Source organism: Piliocolobus tephrosceles, chromosome 14 (genome assembly GCF_002776525.5).
Source record: "Piliocolobus tephrosceles isolate RC106 chromosome 14, ASM277652v3, whole genome shotgun sequence".
Lineage (NCBI taxonomy): Eukaryota > Metazoa > Chordata > Mammalia > Primates > Cercopithecidae > Piliocolobus > Piliocolobus tephrosceles.
In genome coordinates this window covers 162,835-183,527 of record NC_045447.1, presented here as the reverse complement: position 1 = coordinate 183,527, position 20,693 = coordinate 162,835, and the positions used below count along the sequence as shown (strand labels likewise).

At 46.2% G+C, this 20,693-nt stretch overlaps 1 protein-coding gene across 3 annotated transcripts in view; it reads left to right on the top strand.

Annotated features, from left to right (window-relative positions):
* Window positions 1-20,693, top strand: part of CACNA1B (calcium voltage-gated channel subunit alpha1 B) — a 255,490-nt gene that overhangs the window by 199,368 nt on the left and 35,429 nt on the right. For all 3 annotated transcript variants that reach the window (XM_023227714.2, XM_031934108.1, XM_023227715.1), the window contains 4 exons: window positions 788-904; window positions 1,301-1,366; window positions 3,115-3,206; window positions 5,441-5,585. In XM_023227714.2, coding sequence (XP_023083482.1) covers window positions 788-904; window positions 1,301-1,366; window positions 3,115-3,206; window positions 5,441-5,585 — 420 coding nt within the window. The remainder of the gene's footprint in view (window positions 1-787; window positions 905-1,300; window positions 1,367-3,114; window positions 3,207-5,440; window positions 5,586-20,693) is intronic.

Genomic DNA, 20,693 nt, shown 5'->3' with positions numbered 1-20,693 from the left:
TACAGTAATTCAAGTGCCCTGAGGCCACGTGGAGGCTTTACTCCCAGGTAATCTGTGGAGTCCCGGGTTTATCCATTTATCCTTGTGCTTGATTTTGAGCGCCTTGGATGAGGGAGCTACACTAGACAGCCTGGGTTCTCTAGAGCAGAGGCCTGTTTGACTGTGAATTGCAGAGGTGGCTTCCGTGGTGTGAGCAGCAGAACACCTGTACCTTCCATAACTTGTCTGCGCACACCTGGAGCAGCCTCAGAGGAAGTGTTTGCCCCTCTGCCAGGTCCCAGCTGGGGTCCAGCAAGCAAGGGCTTTGCTGTCTGAGCCAGGAAGGAAAGGGCATGGCCATGAAGCCTGGGCGGGGGTCCCTTCAGGGGTGCTCGGTGGAGAAGCAGTCATGCCCAGCACGTGGTCAGCTTGGCCGTGTCCTGTGAGAGGCGGTCACTGCTGGAGGCGCAGCCACAGGTGATCTCCCAGCTCACCTGCAGCAGAGAGCTGCCTGGGAGAATTTTTCTCTCTGTTGCTCACGGTTGGGGGTGGGGAGAGGCCTTAGAGCCAAGGAGGTTTTCTCTGATTTGCTGCATGAGAAGTGATTTGCAAGGACAAGCTTTACTTCTGGAAGATTTTCTGGTGGCCGATTGCTGCTTAGACTGTGAAACAGAGACTTTTTATTTTAATCTTTTTAACCACTTTTCTTTGGGGCCACAGGGATGTGGGAAGAGGTTGTAGGGTGGCAGCAGCTTGCCTGCGCTTTCAGGGCTTCTGAAGGTCAGAGAACAATTCCTCTTCTCTGCAGAACAATTTCATCAACCTCAGCTTCCTCCGCCTCTTCCGAGCTGCGCGGCTGATCAAGCTGCTTCGCCAGGGTTACACCATCCGCATCCTGCTGTGGACCTTTGTCCAGTCCTTCAAGGTGGGCCAGGCGGGGGGCCTCCGTGCTTTCTGTCCCCTTCCTCTGTCTCACTTCCCCCGCCCCCACCACAGCGGCCCCTCCTTTGGGAGGCTGGGAGAGGGCATGGCATGCAGGTCTCGTGGTTGTATGCATTGTCCTGTTGTCATTTATAAAGACATTTTAAGTTACCCGTAGGTTCCCTTGTTCATGCTTACAAGAACCCTGAGGTGGGTTTCACGACTCCGAGTTAGAGATAAAGAAACTGGGGCATCACTTGGTGGAGGGGCTTGGTGGCCAGTGGGATGAAGCTGGAGTAGGCTGAGGTCTGTATGACCTCAAAGGCCCAGCCACTGTAGCACGAGGCCTGGGCGTGGTGGCCGGGAGGCGTCTGTAGCTGACCGGCCCCTGTCTCCGCAGGCCCTGCCCTACGTGTGTCTGCTCATTGCCATGCTGTTCTTCATCTACGCCATCATCGGCATGCAGGTGGGTGCTCCCCTTCGGGACAGAGCATGGTCCCAGCCTCCCGTCCCCCAGAGCAGTGGGGCACTGATCATGATTGTTAAGTCGTCGTCATAATCAGTTGATCCTTAGTGAACATTCTTTATGAGCCAGATCCTGCTTGGAGCACTTTATGAACTTATGTAATCCTCTTTTCTCACACTTTTTTTTTTTTAATTTTGAGACAGAGTCTGGCTTTGTCACCCAGGCTGGAGTGCAGTGGTGTGATCTGGGCTCACGGCAAGCCCTGCCTCCCAGGTTCAAGTGATTCTCCTGCCTCAGCCTCCCGAGTAGCTGGGATTGCAGGCATGCGCCACCACGCCTGGCTGATTTTTGTGTTTTTAGTAGAGACGGGGTTTCACCATGTTGGCTAGGCTGGTGTTGAACTCCTGACCTCAAGCAATCCACCTGCCTGAGCCTCCCAAAGTGCTGGGATTACAGGTGTGAGCCACCATGCCCAACCTAAACTTATGTAACCCTCAGAAAGACTGTTCTATGGAGGAGGACAGGAGGTGCCACAAGATCGGGCTGCTTGCCCAGGGCCATCCTGGTGTGGAGCAGCCCTGGCCCTCGGCCCATTGCCACCTCTCCAGGTGGATGCACCTTGGTGTTCTTGAGGGCCGCACGGGCTTCCGCCCAGTGATGGTAGGGTGTCAGGGCACAGGTCAGAATGGGTGCTGGCTGTGTGGTGGCAGCGCATTTGAGCACAGCTGCGTTTGCCGAGGGGCCTGCACAGCAGTGGTCGCTTATTCTGTTAGTCTGGCAGCCGCGCTGAAGGACAGGCCTGACCCACGGCGGGGGGTTACATGCTACGGAGGAAAACTGCCTGAGAATGCGAGCAGGAGCACATCAGATCCTTGCACTGGGCAAACTTGGCTTGCATAATTTAGATTTTCTTTATTTTGCCAAAGAACACTTTGTCAGCTATTTGGGAATAAGCATTTGAAAACCATCAAGCAGTGTCCCAGTTATAAATCTTTGGCATCTGACCACTTTTCCGACAGTAGGGACGGAAGAGGGACCCAAGGGTTAATTTGTGATGGAAGGTGCCAGCGTTTCAAAGGTTTGCTGAAAGCTGATTTCTGAACTCTATTTCAGGGATTGAAGAGTTCTTTTGCTTTAAAATTTGCAGAGATCTGATGCTATTTAAAGAAATACATCTTTTTTTTCCTGCTTTGGTCTGTGGATGTACAGAGCATGGATGTTACTGATCTCTGTGGATAGTTCATACATTTGCAGCCAGATTCCAGATTCTGGGCTGAGTACAATTATTGACCCATTTGCATTTCTTAGTGCGGAAAAGTCAGTTAAAATGAATAAAAAGCCCCTCGTGCTATTGCATATGTTTTACAAAGACATTTTCCCATGATCTGTCAGACCTGTTACCAACATAATGCCTGCTTTGGAGCCGCTGATGATCCCACTTGAAAACACTTCCTGTGTTATGTGTGGCAGAGGCCTCGCAAGCTTGGCCGGGGGCCGTTCTTGGGAGTGTTTCAGACTTGCATCTGTGGACAGGTTCAGAGCTGGAGCTGGCACATATGTGGCCACTGAGAGGGTGTCTATACTGGGAACGCGCACTGGCCTCTCCCAGGTGGGAGTTCTCTGGGGAGGGCGGCCGCCCATCTCATGTGGGGTCCTTGTGTGGCTTGCACGCCCTCTCTGGCTTGGTCCACCTGCCGCGGCTCCTGCAGACCCAGCAGAGTCCGTGCCATTGCTCTTCTCCATTGCAGGTGTTTGGGAATATTGCCCTGGATGATGACACCAGCATCAACCGCCACAACAACTTCCGGACGTTTTTGCAAGCCCTGATGCTGCTGTTCAGGTGTGTTGTTCGGTCAACCCAGGCCAATGTCCGTTCTTCTTCCATCAGTGGCTGCTTTACTGAGGATGAAGAAGGGTGGGTGCCAACCACGGAGACCGCCCACTTCTAATCCCCCAACCCCACTGGCTTCCCCTCAGCAGGCCTTTCTGGTTCTTCCCCTTTCTCTGCTCATCTTTTCCAAAGGCTCCTGATATTTGCCCCAATCTCAGAACAGGCTGAAGGGAAGCCCTGAGGGAGGTCATCCTGGGAGTTCTGGGCCAGGCCAGCCTCTGCTGCCTCATCTGTGCTCCCTGGCGGCAGCTTGGGGGCCTCCAGTGAGGCTCCAGGCGGAGGTCTGGGAGGACAGAGGTGCCTAGCGGGGTCTCTCCTGATGTGCGGCCTCCAGCTTTCCACCTGTGCCCTCGTTGACTACAGGGATCGGTGGGATCGAGGGCAGTAGGGCAATAGGGGGAACTGCTGCCAGCAGAGTTTGTAGCTGCTCAGTGGCCCAAGGAACCCAACTGGCCGTAACTGCTGGTCTGAACACACCTTTATTTTCCACTATCTCTCATGGGAGCCGCTGTTCCCTGGGCTCCTGGATGCAGCCAAGCCAAGTAACAGGCAGAACCTGGAGGGGCCAAGAGGCCGTGGCACAAGCTTCTGGGCATTCCGGGGTCTCCTGGCGGAGATGTGCCCAGGAGAGGGCTAAGCATCAGCTGCTGTTCCTGGGCGCGGAACGGGTGCTATGGCCGTCCTGGTTTGAGAGTGAACTTGGGAGCACAGGGGAGGTGGTATGTTTTCCTGCCTCCTGAGTCTTCCACAGTTTATCACTCGTGAACCTAGGACAGAAGGAAGGAGCTCTTTTAGGGATTTACCATTTCAGTTCATGTTTGCAAATGCACTCACTGGGCTGCTGCACAGCCAGCCCTGGGGGTTGCTCGACACAGCCCACCCTGCCTGCAGATGCATGCTGGGCCGAGTGCAGACCCAGACCTGCTTTGCTGAGCTGCCTGGAGACACCTCTTGGACTCTTGTTTCTTTGCATAAGATAAGCAAGCACCCTTAGGCTGACAGTGTCCCCAAATGATGTTGTTTGCCTGGGCTTTAGCTGCTCTGTTAATTTTATTTCATCATTTATTAATATTCTGCCTCATGCCACAGAAGATTTAAGGCAAACCTATGAAGTCAGCCTTAGTTTTGAGGCCTTTGGTCTCACGGCTTTCTGTTTCTCCCTGAACTTTGTGTTGCCTGGGAACACCCTTATCAGTCAGGCCCGGCACAGGTTGAAGCAGCAGCCCTGCAGGAACACCCCTGCCTCTGGCTGTCATCAGTGAGGAGTGGGCCCAGCTTATGCCCAGGGCTGACCACACAGACACATGGAGGTGGGGACCCAGGCCTCTGACCCATTTGTATCCTGCAAGCCCCTGGTGCTGGCTGTGTCCAGGAACAGACTCCGTGCAGCAGCATCCAGGGTGGCTGCTCAGGGCAGGGTGCTCTTGAGGTGTTCAAGGACCAGCAGAGGCCAGGGTGCTTGGAGTGGACTGAGCTGGAACCGAGATGGGGGTGAAGTCAGGGAAAGAGTGGGCAGCAGGTCCCACAGTGCAGTGGGCAGTCATGTGGATTTTGGCATTTCTGATGAGTGAGGCAAGTCGTTGGAGGGTTTTGAGAGGAGAAAGAATGTGATCTGACCTGTGCTTAGTGGCCCTGCTTCCTGCTGTGTAGGGCAGAGTGAGAAGACCAGCTTGGAAGCTTCCATAGCACAGGGCAGGCCATGATCACTTGGCCTAGGACAGTGAGGAGTGGTGAGAGCCTGGCTGTGTTTTGAAGGCAGATGAGCTGATGAACAGGATATATATAGAGAGAGGAGGCAAAGATGATGCCCACATGTTTGGTTGGAGCAGTTGGAAGGAGAGTCACCATTTCTGGAAATGAAGAAGACCAGGATGGCGTGTGTCTGGGAGGAGGTCAGGAGGACAACTGGGGCCTGTGGTGTCCACAAAGAAGTGCTCGCCCTGGCGTTGGCCCCTGGTGCCATAGATACTTTTTAGTAAGCAGCGCTTTCCCGATTAACGGTCAGTTTGGAAATCTAGTGCCGAAGGCTCCTTTGAAGGAACAGCATCTGTGACCCAGGCCTTGCACACGTGTGAGCTCTCTGTGGGAAGGAGGCCAAAGGAGCGGGCACGCTTGGCAGCCCCACAGGGCTCAGGCTCCCTCGAGGGCCTCTGTGGGCCTCACAGCTCTGCCCTTCTTCTCAGGAGCGCCACGGGGGAGGCCTGGCACGAGATCATGCTGTCCTGCCTGAGCAACCAGGCCTGTGATGAGCAGGCCAACGCCACCGAGTGTGGAAGTGACTTTGCCTACTTCTACTTCGTCTCCTTCATCTTCCTGTGCTCCTTTCTGGTGAGTCCTGGGCACCGTGCCCCTCCCAGTGCCACGTCTTGTCTCGGTGCAGCTCAGGCTCCCCCCACATCTCCTGCTGATCCCTGACTCCGATCCAGGCCGTGTCACAAGCTGAGTCCGTGCTGATGGCCCTTGTTTCCCAGAGATGGCGACCTCGTTAGCGCAAGAAAGGGCCGACGTGGTAACAGTCTCCTGTGGGCCCTTCCTTGAGGTCCATGGAAAAGGGTTACATTTCCAGGGGCAACTGTTGCTTAACTTCCAGCTTCTAGAAGGTCATCCACTGTGGTGATGGGACATGAAGGTACAGCATCCCAGCCAGTGTGCGGGGAAAGCAGCCGGACTGGGTAGGGAGGTCGGCAGGGCAGGCCCCAGAAGTGTGGATTTTATTTCACATCCATGGAAGCCTCTGGGGTCCTCACAGGGTCTGCTTGATGTTTTACAGCTTGGCTCTGGCTTCTGTGTGAGTAGTGAGGACGTGGCTGCAGAACGAGTGGGGAGATGACTGGGGGTAACAGTGGCCTGGAGAAAGGAGAGGCAAGGGAATGAGGTGGGATTGGGCTGCATTTTAAAAGTAGAGCAGGCATGATTGATGATGAGAGATGGGCATGTGAAGAGGGAAAAGCAGGCTGTATCCTGGGGTTTTCTGGGGCCACAGGGTGAGCAGTTCTTCTGAGATGGGCGTACTGGGGAGCTGAGATTAGGTTAGGGTTGGAGGCAACAGAGATGCCCAGTGACCTCTGGGCTGGAGATGTAAACGGGTTGTCGTTAGTGTTTGGTGTGTTTGTGGGGCTGCTTGCTATTCGCTGGATCCTTGCTAATGCGAAGCTTAGTGCAGTGACCTGCGTCCAAAGCAGCACCTGAGTGCCTGTTAGACATTCAGATTCCCGGGCCACTCCCCAGACTGCATCAAGATGTCGTGGAGATGGATCCAGGAATCTGGGTTTTAACAAGCTCTCAGGGTGACTCTGTGTGTTGAACTTTGATGAGCATTGACATAGGGGAAGAACAGTGTTCAGAAGAAGGCTGAAGGCTCTGTCCCTCCCCAAGGGCATTGAGGAGGCAGAAAGGAGCACTAGATCAGAAACTGAGGAGGAGCAGTCAGGGAGGCAGGTGGAGAACTGGGAGTGGGCGGAGAGAGGAAGTAACCAGCCATGCGCCATATTGACGGAAGGTGATGCAAGATGATGACCAAGAATTGTTCACTGGGCCGGGCATGGTGACTCACACCTGTAATCCCAGCACTTTGGGAAGCCCAGGCAGGCAGATCACCTAAGGCCAGGAGCTCAAGACCAGCCTGGCCAACATGGTAAAACCCCATCTCTACTAAAAATACAAAAATTAGTCAGGCATGGTGGCATACACCTGTAATCCCAGCCACTGGGGGAGCTGAGGCAAGAGAATCACTTGAACCTGGAAGGTGGAGGCTGCAGTGAGCCGAGATTGCACGATTCCACTCCAGCCTGGGCAACAGAGCCAGACTCCATCTCAAAAAAAAAATAAAAGGGAGGCTGAGGCAGGAGACTCGCTAGAACCTGGGAAGTGGAGGTTGCTGTGAGCCAAAATTGTGCCACTGTACTCCAGCCTGGTGGACAGAGCAAGACTCTGTCTCAAAAAAAAAAAAAAAAAAAGTTTGTCAGACCTGGAAAGGCAGAGGCCATTAGCACCCTTGGGACATTCTTGCCTCCGTCAGCCTAGTGGGAGTGAAGGCCTTGTTGCCGCAAGTTTGAGAGCCCATGAGAGGAGAGGAGCAGAGCCGGGACAGAGTCGCTCTTGACAGTGAGCAGCACTGAGGAAACACCTCGAGCCTGTGGCCCTGACTCCAAGGAGGAACAGCTGGCATGGGCTGAGCTTTTCTCTAGCCACATTCACTCCTCAGTACATGGGTAGGAAAGTGAATTATCCAGATTCGGGATTTCCCAGACAAGTGCAAGGAGGGAGAGAAGGGTGTGTGTAAGAGTGTGGTTATTGTGTTGGATGTGGGATCAAAGCTGGGGACAGAGGAGGGTGAGGGGCAATGCCACGGGACTGGAGGTTCTCGTGAGGACATGTTTTGGGATGCAGGTATTTGAAAAAGCGAGCTGGAAAAGTAGGCGATGTGAGCAGAGTGGGATGTGTGAAGTGGAGACGCGGGAGACAGTGAGTGATGCCTTCAGTAAACATCATTGCCGTCATGACAGTATCATTGCAAGATCATTGCATTAGCATTAGCATGATCACTGGTGATAAGCATGTGTAGCATGATTTGTGGGAACAAAGAGATGAGCTGATGGGTGAGAAGGTTCAGGAATGGAGAGGGCAGGCAGTGGTCCTCCCATCTCTGTGGATCTTGAAAACAACAAGAATGATAACAAGAATAGAAGTGGAGACACAAACAGCAAGCCAGGTGCTAAGTTTTTCATGAAGGAAGGGGAAACTTAATATGTGACGTGAGCCCCAGAGAACAGGTTTCTAAAGAAGAGACCAGAGGGGACATCCATCCGCTTAGATGTTTGAGCCAGAGCAAGAACAAGGGGAGAGCACCCGGGGGAGATGGAGATAGAAGGACTTGTGCTGATGGTGGACTGTGAGCTTTGCAGGGTGCAGTAGGAGGTTGAGGTGGTTGGGAATGGTGTACACTTGAGACAGGTGAGCTTATACTTAGATAGAGAAAGACAGAAGAACCTACAAAACTGTGTTTTGCCACTTGCCAGAAACCAAGGGAAGGATTTCCATGTTTGAGTCATCTCCCGATCCCTCCGAAGACCCCTTGTGGGCAGCAGGGAGGGTGGGCTTTTTGGAGAATCACTTTCCTGAGGCATTGGTCTCTATACTGTCCAAGGACATCTGGTGCTGTAAGAACCAGCACACCTGTGGGCACAAAGCCAAACCTACTAGCCTGACCTTACCATGCACCTGGCTGCAGAGATGGGGTTCCACAGAAAGCCACATTCATGATACCACAGCAGGCACAGGGCCAGCACTCACTACACATGTCCAGGATGAGTCGAGGAATCCCTGGGTTTAGCTGTCACCCCTGTGCAGAGAAGTGGGTGTTTCGTGGCCACTGTCCTTTGTTCTTGTCCCCATGGACCTCAGTCGTGGTTCTTGGCTAATCCTGGTGTCTCCTTACTGAAACTGTAATCCTAATTCTTCTGGTACTTCCCTCACAGATTGGACATGCAACTCATGTTTTGAAACACTGGGATGTGGTTTGGTTTGATAGAGAAGTGACATGGAGAAAATGGGACTGTGAATTTGGGATGGGTGGCAGGACTTGGTTAGGTTGGGATTTGGTTCCATTAATTGGAATAGAGAGTGCTGACGGAAGATTAGGGAATGAAGTTGTTCGTGACAGCCTGCTGATAATCACTGAGTCAGGCACTATCAGAGTCTTATGAATACATTAAGTATTTTAGTCTCTCTGACTGTCCTGAGATTGGTACTGTTGTTATTATTATTATTATTACAATGAAGAAATGGAGGTTTAGAGATGTTAAATATCTTAGCCTGAGTTTAGAACCTAAGTTTCTGAAAAGGACAAATTCCTAGAAAGACACAAATTACCATAACTGACTGAATTAAGTAGAAAATCTGAATAGACCTGTAACAAGTAAGAAGATTGAATCAGTAATCGAAAACTTCCCAATAAAGAGAAGCCCAAGACCGTATAATGGCAAAGGGACACTCTTTGCTGGGAAAACGGGACATCCACATACAAAAGAATGGAGTTGGACTCCTACCTTATACTATATACAAAAATTAACATAAAATTAAAGAACTAAATGTAAGAGCTATAACTATAAAGCTCTTAGAAGAAAACATAGTGGATAAATGTTTATGATGTTTTACTTAGTAACAGAGTCTTAGATTTGACACCAGAATCAAAATAAAAGAAAAAATAAATTTGTCTACTCAAAATTAAAAACTTTCATGCATCAAAGGAAACTATCAACAGAATGAAAAAGCAACCCAAGGAATTGGAGAAAATATTTGCAAATTACATTTCTGATAAAGGGTTAATATCATAATTGTTGAAAGAAAATCTTTTGCCAAATTAAATTTAACAGAGTTTGATTGAACAAAGAATGATTCAGAAATCGTGCAGCCTCCTGAGTCGGAGTAGTCTCAGAGACTCCAACACAGCCACGTGGCAGAAGAGGATTTATGGACAGAACAAGGAATATGATGTACAGAAAATGGAAGTGAGGTGCAGAAACAGTTGATTGGTTACAACTTAACTTTTGCCTCATTTGAACACAGTTAGAACAGTTGGCCCTCTTTGGCCAAAACTTGATGATTGGTATGATAATAGGTTACAAAGTCTGTTTACACTTCCATTTAGGTTATAGTTCACTAGGTACAGAGAAACCTTTAGGCTGAACTTAAAATACATAAGGAGGCAGCGTTAGGCTAAACTTGATTTAACAAAATGTATAAAGAACTTCTACAACTCAACAACAAAAGTAAAACAACCCAATTAAGAGATGAGAGGTAGGCCGGGCGTGGTGGCTCAAGCCTGTAATCCCAGCACTTTGGGAGGCCGAGATGGGTGGATCACGAGGTCAGGAGATCGAGACCATCCTGGCTAACACCGTGAAACCCCGTCTCTACTAAAAAATACAAAAAACTAGCCAGGCGAGGTGGCGGGCGCCTGTAGTCCCAGCTACTCGGGAGGCTGAGGCAGGAGAATGGTGTAAACCCGGGAGGCGGAGCTTGCAGTGAGCTGAGATCCGGCCACTGCACTCCAGCCTGGGCGGCAGAGCGAGACTCCGTCTCAAAAAAAAAAAAAAAAAAGAAATGAGAGGTAATATCAGCAAGATGACTGACTTTCCCCATAGTGCTTGTCCTTCTCAAAAAGACAGAGCAATGAACAAAAAATTACATGTTAATGAAAATAACTGAGGAGAGTCTCGGAGTATATCAGAGGTGTAACAGAGACACTGGTGAGCACCCTTGGGATGGCCACTTAGAGAATGGAAGGAAACACCAAGCAAACACCACCACTCCATCCTGCAACTGGGATCAGCTGGGACCCAGGAGGAGCTTTTCCCTTTGGTGAGGAGGTAAGCAAGAGGATCCCAGGAGCCCCCATTACCACCTCAGACACCTACAGACCCCACCACTCGGGTCCCCTGCAGTCCTCAAGGTGCTAAGCCCAGCTGAGGGAGCTGCCTGGAGTCCACACAGCTGTGCTCCCCCAAGAGACAATGCCAACACTGCTCAGCCCCTGTAGCGCATGTGGCTGCTGTGTTCCACTACCTAGGAATTGGAACTACAGCGGGAGTGTGACTTGCTCCTGGAGTAGCCACAGCTTCCCTTTATCCCTGAGGCAAAACTGCCATCAAACTAATCGAGACTGGTGACCGACATCCCGAAGCTGAGCTGCAAGCAGCAGTTACACCCTTCCCCAAGGGGCCAAGTGGAGGTGGAGCTGCTTCACCTACCCTTCTCCTCCGTGCCCACAGGCCAGAGCTGAAGTGGTACCCTGCCTCCTGGGAAAACACTACCTTGACCACTCAGAGTGGTCACACCTCCCCAGTGTCTAAGTTGAAGCAGTTTCCTGCATCCCAGGAAATGGTGCATTGGCCACCCAGAGCAGTCACATCCCCCAAGCCTGAGCTGAAGTGGCACATTGCCCCTGCCCCCCACCCCTAGGAATCAGTGCCCTGACTGAACTGAGGGCTGTGCATCCCAGGGCTGAACTGACACGGTACCCTGCCATCCCAGATAAATAGAGCATTGGCTCAGCCGAGACACTCAGCCCCACAGGCCAAACGACTCTAGTGCCCTGCTTCCCTGGAGCTAGACTTGCCCCCTAGAGTCTGAGCTGCTGAGACAGCCCTGCGGAATGGAGTTCCTTGCCTCCCCAGGACTCAAATGACAGCTGTGCTCTGCCATTCTAGGGTACTTGCTGCTACACCTGGTCTCACAGAACTGCCAAGCCTCACCATCCCAGGGTCAAGAGTAACTACTACATGGTGCCTTTTCCCCTGGGACCCAAGATGCCACTAAGCCCTATTGGTTCAGGTTCCTGAATTGCAGCTGTACCCAACTTCTCAGGACCAAAACTCCAGAGCACCCCTTCTTCCTGATTTGGACCAGTGCTATGCCCTGCCCCCACCCCACCCAGGAGTAGAATCACAGCTATAATCTCACCCCCTGAGCTGCTTGGGAATGGATTAGAGTCAGATCGTGGCACTGTGGGCAGTGTACACCCAACTCTGCCCCAGGGAGCAAACCTGTACCCCAAGACCCAGATGCCACAATAAGTTCATGAGATTCTAAGCATAGGACCCCGGCTCCATAGCCACTCTGAGCACCTACACCTGGAACCCAGTGGTGCTGCAGCTGATTGCAGGCCATTAGACCTGATACCAAGAGGTATCCCCTCAGCTGAGTCTTCCCATTGTGGGGAAAACAAAAATAACAGGACCCCAAAAGCCCCTGACACTGAGGACATTTACAGCCTACACTGCCACTTCTGCTGCCACAAACTGCTACACCCTGGACAACTGAAGTGCCCACAGTTACTGATGTTGAATACAGCTAAAGAAGTTGTAGGGAGACTATACCACTGCACCTGGAAACAGAGTAACTAAGCCCTTCCCAGTTGGCACACTAAAACCCAACTGTACTGTACAAAGTTTGGAAGGGGTGATTTGTTCTACCAGATGTACAGACATCAAGGGACACAAGATACATGAAAAAGTGAGGAAATCCGACATCACCCAAGGAACATAATTCTTTAGTAGTAGACCCTAGTAAAAATTAAATTTAAAAAATGCCAGAAAAGGGATTCAAAATAATGTTCTTAAAGAAGTACAGCAAAATACAAGAAAATACAGACAGACAATGCAGTGAAATCAGGAACGCAATTGACAGTATGAATGAAAAATTCAACGAAGAGATAGGAATCATAAAAAAAGAACCAGGCAGAAATCCTGCAGCTGACAAATTCAATGAATGAAATTAAAAATAAAAACCAACAATAGAGAGCTTTAACAGTGAATCTGATCAGGCAGAAGAAAAAAGAAATCTCTGAACTTGAAGATAGGTCATTTGAAATTAATCAGTTAGTGGGAAAGAAAATAAATAATTAAAAAGAGTGAAGAAAAGCCTTCAAGAATTATGGAGCACAATTAAGCAAAAAAAAAAAAAAAAAAAAATTTTATGGGTGTTTAGAAGGAAAAGAGAAGGGAAATGGTATAGAAAACCTATTTAGTGAAGTAATAGCTGGAAAATTCCCAAGTCTGGGGAGAGATGTGGACATCCAAATCCAAGAAGCTCAATGGTCCTCCAATAGATTCAACCAAAAAGGTTCTCCCGAGGACCTGTTATGGTCAAATTGTCAAAAGTCAAAGAGAAGAGAAAATTCTAAAAACAGCAAGAGAAAAGCATCAAGTCACATATAACAGAGTCTCCCATTAGACTAACAGCAGATTTCTCTGCAGAAATTTTATAGACCAGGAGAGAATGCAAATGATGTATTCTAAGTGGTAAAAAGAAAACAAAAAACAAACTGCCAGTCAAGAATACTATACCCAGCAAAGCTATCCTTCAGAAATGAGGGAAAAATAAAGTCTTTCCCAGACAAGCAAGAAGTGAGAGAATTCATCACCACTAGACCAGCCTTACAAGAAATACACAAGGGAGTCCTCCATCTGGAAGCAAAGACATGATAATTACTGTCGTGAAAACACACAAAAACATAAAACTCGCTGGTAGAGTGAGTTTCACAAAAGAGAAAGATAAAATAATCAAACCTTATTATTATGGAAAACCACTAAACTGTAATTATAAATAATGAGAGGAAGAAAGGAAAAAAGGATATACAAAACAACCAGAAAATAATTAACAAAATGACAGGAGTAAGTCCTACCTATAAATGATAACCTTACATGTAAATGGATTAAACTCCCCCACTTAAAAGATATAAACTAGCTAAACAGATTTTTTTAAATGACCCAACTATATACTGGCTACAAGAAGCTCACATCACCTATAAAGACACATATAGAATGAAAGTAAAGGGATGAAAAACATATTCCACACAAACAGAAACCAAAGTGGGCAGGAGTGCTATACTTATATCAGACAAAGCAGACTTTAAGTCAAAAACTCTGAAAAGAAGCCCAGTGTGGTGGTGCATACTTGTAGTCCCAGCGACTTGGGAGGCTGAGGTGGAAAGATTGCTTGAGTCCAGGAGTTCAAGGTGGTAGTGTGCTGTGATTACACCTGTGTGAGTAGCCACTGCACTCCAGCCTGGGCAACATACCAAGACCCCATCTCTTTAAGTAAAAAATGTTTAGGGCAAGGAATGTCATTATAGAGTGATAAAGGAATCAACTCAGGAAGAAAATACAATTGTCAATATATATGGACCCAACAGTAGAGCGCCCAAATATACAAAACAAATATTATTAGATCCAAAAAGAGAGAGAGATTTCAGCACAGTGTCATTTGGGGGTTTCCGTACCCCATGCTCATCATTGAACAGATCATCTAGACAGAAAATCAACAACAAAAAACCCACATTGGATTTAAACTGCCTTTTAGTCCAAATGGACCTAACAGACATTTCCAGAACTTTTCATCCAACCATTGCATGGTACACATTAGCTTCATCATCACATGGAAGATTATCTAGAAGAAATCAGATGTTAGGCCACAAAACAAGTCTCAACAAATGTAAAATAATTGAAATCGTATCAAGTAGTTTTTTCTAACAAATGAAATAAAACTAGAAATCAATAACAAGGGGAACTTTTGAAATTGTACAAATTCATGAAAATTGACATTCTCCTGAATGACAAATGGGCCAATGAAGAAATTAAGAAGGCAGTTTTACAATTTGGCCTGGCACAGTGGCTCATGCCTATAATCCCAGCACTTTAGGAGGCTGAGGCAGGTGGATCATGTAAGATCAGAAGTTCGAGACCAGCCTGGATAACATGGTGAAATCCTGTCTCTACTTAAAACATAAAAATTAGCGGGCCTGGTGGCAGGTGCCTGTAATCCCAGGTACTCAGGAGGCTGAGGCAGGAGTATCACTTGAACCTGGGAGGCAGAGTTTGCAGTGAGCTGAAAGTGCAGCACTGTACTCTAGTCTGGGTGACAGAGGGAGACTCTGTCTCAAAAAAAAAAAGAAAAGAAAAGAAAAGAAAAGAAGGCCGGGCACGGTGGCTCACGTCTGTAGTCCCAGCACTTTGGGAAGCCAAGGCGGGTGGATCATGAGGTCAAGAGATCGAGACCATCCTGGCCAACATGGTGAAACCCTGTCTCTACTAAAAATACAAAAATTAGCCAGGCATGGTAGCACGTGCCTGTAGTCCCAGCTACTTGGGAGGCCGAGGCAGGAGAATCGCTTGAACCTGGGAAGCAGAGGTTGCAGTGAACTGAGATCATACCACTGCACTTCAGCCCCGTGACAGTGAGACCCTGTCTTAAAAAAAAAAAAAAAAATTATTGAAACAATAAAAATAGAAACACCTGTCATGATAACTTGAACCAGGGGGCAGGGTAGGTGGGGAGGAAACATAGCATGCCAAAACTTATGGGATATGGAAAAAACAGTATGAAATAGGAAGTTTATAGCAATAAAAGCCTACACCAAAAACACACAGAGATTTCAAATAAATGACTTAATGACGCATCTCAAGGAACTAGGAATAAAACCTAAACCAGGCCAAAAATCAGTAGAGGAACAGAAATAATAAAGATCAGAGCAAGAACAAAAAGAAACAATATTGAGATGAAAACTTTACAAAAGATCAATGAAATGAAAATGTAGCCAGGTGCGGTGGCTCACACCTGTAATCCCAGCACTTTGGGAGGCCTAGGTAAGTGGATGACTTGAGGGTAGGAGTTCGAGACCAGCCTGGCCAACATGGTGAAACTCCATCTCTACTAAAAGTACAAAAATTAGCCAGGCGTGGTGGTGGGCACCTGTAATCCCATGTACTTGGAAGGCTGAGGCAGGAGAATTGCTTGAACCCAGGAGGCGGAGGTTGCAGTGAGCTGAGATTATGCCACTGCACTCCAGCCTGGGCGACAGAGCCAGACTCTGTCTCAAAAAAAAAAAATTTGTTTTTATGAAAAGGTAATGAAAACCATTAGCTAGAATAAGCAAGAAAATATGCAAATAAATAATTCAGAAGTAAAAGGAGACATTACAACTAATATCATAGAAATACAAAGGATCATTAGTAACTATTATGAACAACTATACACCAACACATTAGAAACCCTAGCGGAAATGAATAAATTTCTGGACACATGGAACTTACCAAGATTCAACCAAGAAGAAAAGAAGACCTGAACAGACCAATTACTGTAATGAAATTAAATCCGTAATTTAAAAATCTCCCATCGGCCAGGCGTGGTGGCTTACATTTGTAATCCCAGCACTTTGTGAGGCCGTGGCAGACAGATATGAGGTCAGGAGATTGAGACCATCCTGGCCAACATGGTGAAACCCCATGTCTACTAAAATACAAAAAGAAAATTAGCCAGGCATGGTGGCGCACACCTGTGGTCCCAGCTACTCAGGAGACTGAGGCAGGGGAATTTCTTGAACCTGGGAAGCAGAGGTTGTAGTGACCCGAGATCGTGCCAATGCACTCCAGCCTGGGCAACAAGAGCGAAACTCCATCTCAAAAAACAAAAAACAAAAACAAAATCTCCCATCAAAGAAAAGCCTAGGGTGTTTCACTAGAGAATTCTAAACTCAATCTACAAGACTAGCATTACCCTAATGTAAAAACCAGACAAAGACACAGCAGAAACAGAAGCAAAAACAAATGAAAAACACTAGAAAGAAAAAGGAAACTATAGGCCAATATTCCTGATGATCATAGATGCAAAAATTCTCAAGAAAAATAGTATTTTGTAGTAATTAGTAGCAACTGAATCCAGCAGCACATTGTAATTCACTGTGATCAAATGGGATTTATTCCTGGGATGTAAGGAATAAATAAACCAGTAATCAACATAATACATCACATCAACAGAATGAAGGACAAAAACAATATTATCATCTCAATAGACACAGGAAAAGCATTTGATAACATTCAACATCCTTTCATAATGAAAGCTCAACAAGTTAGGTTGGAAGATACCTCAACACAATAAAGGCTGTATCTGATAAACCCACAGCCAACGTCATACTGAATGGGGAAAAGATCTACAACAAGAAAAGATACCCACTTTCACCACTGTTATTCAACATAATACTGGAAGTTCTAGCCAGAGCAGTTACGTAAGAGAAAAAAAAAAGCGGCATCCAAATTGGAAAGAAGGAAGTCAAATTGTTCCTGTTTGCGGACATGTCTTATATATACAAAACCCTAAAAGCTCCACCAAAAAATTCTTAGATCTCATAAAGTAATTCAGTAAAATCGGTATACAAAAATCAGTAGTGTGTCTGTATACCAACAGCAAACTAGCAGAAAAAGAAATCAGTCTCATTTACAATAGCTACAAAAGAAATCACTAAGGAAGTGAAAGACCTCTACAAGGAAAACTGTAAAACATTGATGAAGGATACTGAAGAGGACACACAAAAAATAGACATTTGATGCTCATGGATTGGAAGAATTAATATTGTGAAAAGGACCATACAGATTTAATGCAGTCCCTATCAAAATACCAATGACATTCTTCATGGAAATATAAAAAATAATCCTAAAATTAATACAGAACCACAAAAGACTCTGGATAGCTTAAATAATCTTGAGCAACAAGAACAAAGCTGGAGGCATCACACTACCAAACTTCAAAACAGCATGGTACTGGCATAAAAACAGAAACGTAGACCGAGGGAACAGAATAGAGAACTCAGAAATAAGTCTTTGTATTTACAGCCAATTGATTTTTTTAACAAAAGGACCAAGAACATTCATTGGAGCAGGACAGTCTCTTCAATAAACGATGGTAGGGAAACTGGATATCCACATGCAGAAAAATGCAGCTCAAACCCGATCTCTCACTATATACAAAAGCCAACTCAAAATGGATCAAAGACTTAAATGTAAGACTCAAAAACATGAATCTACTAGAAGAAAATACAGGGAAAACACTTCAGGACATTGGTCTGGGCAAAAATTATATGGAGAAGACCTCAAGAGCATGGGCAACCAAAGCACAAGTAGACAAATGGGATTGCATTTCAGTAAAAAGCTTCTGAAGAGCCAGTGAAATAATCAGCAGAGTGACAAGACAGCTTCCAGAATCGGAGAAAATATTTGCAAATTGTTTATCTGACAAGCAATTAATATCTGGAATATACAAGGTGAAATTCAAACAACCCATCAGCAAAAAAAAAAAAAAAAAAAAAATCAGATTAATAAATGGATAAATGAACTGAATAGACATCTCTCAAAAGAAGACATACGAATGTCTGACCAGCTGGTATATGAAAAAGTGCTCAACATCTCTAATCATCAGGGAAATGCAAATCAAAACCACAGTGAGATTCCATCTCACCCTAGTTAGAATGGCTGTTATCAAAAACACACACACAAAATAACAAATGCTTGTGAGGATGCAGAGAAAGGGGAACGCTTATACACTGTTGGTAGGAAGGCTCCTCAAAAAACTAAAAATAGAACTGCTGTGTATGATCTGGCAATTCCACTACTGGGTATATATCCAAACGGAAGTAAATCAATTACGTCGAAGAGTTATCTGGGCTCCCATGTTTATTGCCATACTATTCACAGTAGCCAAGATACAGAATCAGCTTAAGTGTCGATCCACACATGAATGGATTTTTAAAATATTTTCTTTATACACAGTTGAATACTATTTAGCCACAAAAAGAATGAAATTCTGCCATTTGTGGCAACATGGATGAGCTTGGAGGTCATTAGGTTAAGGTAAATAAGTCAGGCACAGAAAGATAAATACTGCATGTTCTCACATGTGGAAGCTAAAAAAAATTGCTCTCATAGAAGTGGAGAGTAGAATAGTGGTTACTAGAGGCAGGGAAGGTTAGGAGGATGGGGGGTAGCCAAAGGTTGGTGAACAGATAGAAAAGTACAGCTAGACAGGTGAAGTAAGTTTTAGTCTTCTGTATCACTATAGGGTGACTGTAATTAACAACAGTTTGTTGAATGTTTTCAAATATTTCAAATATTTTCAAATAGGAGAGCAAATTTTGAATGCTCCCAACACAGAAATAAGTGTTTGAGGTGACAGACATGCTAATTGCTGTGATTTGATCATTACACATTTGTATACATGTGTCAGAATATCACACTGTACCCCATAAATATGTACAATTATTGCATGCCAATTAAAAATAACAATGAAAGCAAAAAAAAAAAATTTTTTTGAGAAAGAAATGGGCAAAGGGATTGAATTTAAAAAAAAGGAACTGAATAAGTAAAAATAAGTAAATAGCTCCTGCACAGCCAATGAGATAATCAACAGAGTGACAAGACAGCTTGCAGAATCAGAGAAAATATTTGCAAACTATTCATCTGACAAGTGATTAATATCCATTTCTCCAAATACAGTGACCAATAAGCACATGAAAAAATATTCAACATCACTAATAATTAGGGAAATGCAAATCAAAACCACAGTGAAATACCACTTCACACCCAGTAGAATTGCTATTACTAAAGAAAAAAAGATAGAAAAGAAAATAGGCCGGGTGCGGTAGCTCACGCCTGTAATCTCAACACTTTGGGAGGCCGAGGTAGACAGATCACTTAAGGTCAGGAGTTCAAGATCAGCCTGGCCAACACGGCAGAACCCTGTCTCTACTAAAAATACAAAAATTAACTGGGCCTGGTGGTGCAGTCTAATCCCAGCTACTCAGGAGGCTGAGGCATGAGAATTGCTTGAATCCGGGAGATGGAAGTTGCAGTGAGCTGAGATCATGCCTGGGCTTTAGAATGAGACTCTGTCTCAGAAAAAAAGAAGAAGAAGAAAGAAAAGAAAATAGGACAGAAAAAGAAAGAAAAGAAAAAATTACAGGCCTGCAGTAGCTCAGGCCTGTAATCCCAGCACTTTGGGAGTCCAAGGCAGGCGGATCACTTGAGGCCAGGAGTTTGAGACCAGCCTGGCCAACATGGTGAAATTCCAGCTCTGCTAAAAATACAAAAATTAGCCAGGTGTGGTGGCACACGCCTTTAATCCCAGCTACTTGGGAGGCTGAGGCACAAGAATCTCTTGAACCCAGGAGGTGGAGGTTGCAGTGAGCTGAGATCATGCCACTGCACTTCAGCGTAGGTGACAGAGTGAGACTCTGTCTCAAAAAATAAAATAAAACCACACCTGTAATCCTAGCACTTTGGGAGGCTGAGATGGGCAGATCACCTGAGGCCGGGAGTTCGAGACCAGCCTGGCCAACATGGTGAAACCGTGTCTCTATTAAAAATACAAAAATTAGCCAGGTGTGGTCTCGTGCACTTGTAATCCCAGCTACTCAGGAGGCTGAGGCAGAGAATTGCCTGAACCTGGGAGGTGGAGGCTGCAGTGACCCAAGATCCTGCCACTGCACTCCAGCCTGGGAGACAGAGCAAGACTCCATCCCCCCCCCCAAAAAAAAAAAAAAAGAATTAATTAATTAATTAATTAATTAATTAATTAATATTAGCAAAGATGTGGAGAAATTTCAACCCTTATGCACTGGTGGGTAGGACTGTAAAATGGTGGTGTGGAAAATAGTATGGCAGTTCCTCAAAAGATTAATAAAAGTGACTCTTGGTATAGACCCAAAAGAAATCAAATCAGGGACTTCAACAGATACATGTCAAAACATGCTCATAGCAGTGTTATTCACAATAGCCAAGAGGAGAAAGGAACCCCAGTTTCCATCAACAGATGAATGGGTAAACAAAATGTGGTATGAACATTGAATGAACTATAATTATTCAGTCTTAAAAAGGAAAAGGAGTTCTGACACATTCTACAATGTGAATAAACCTTGAAGACATTATATTAGGTGAAATGAGCTAGTCACAAAAGGACAGATACTGTATGATTCCATTTATATGAGGTACCTATAGTAGTCAAATTCATTGAGACAGTAAGTAGAATGGTGGTTTCCAGGGGAGGATGGATGAGGAATTACTGTTTCATGGATACAGAGTTTCAGTTTGGGAATACGAAGAAAGTTTT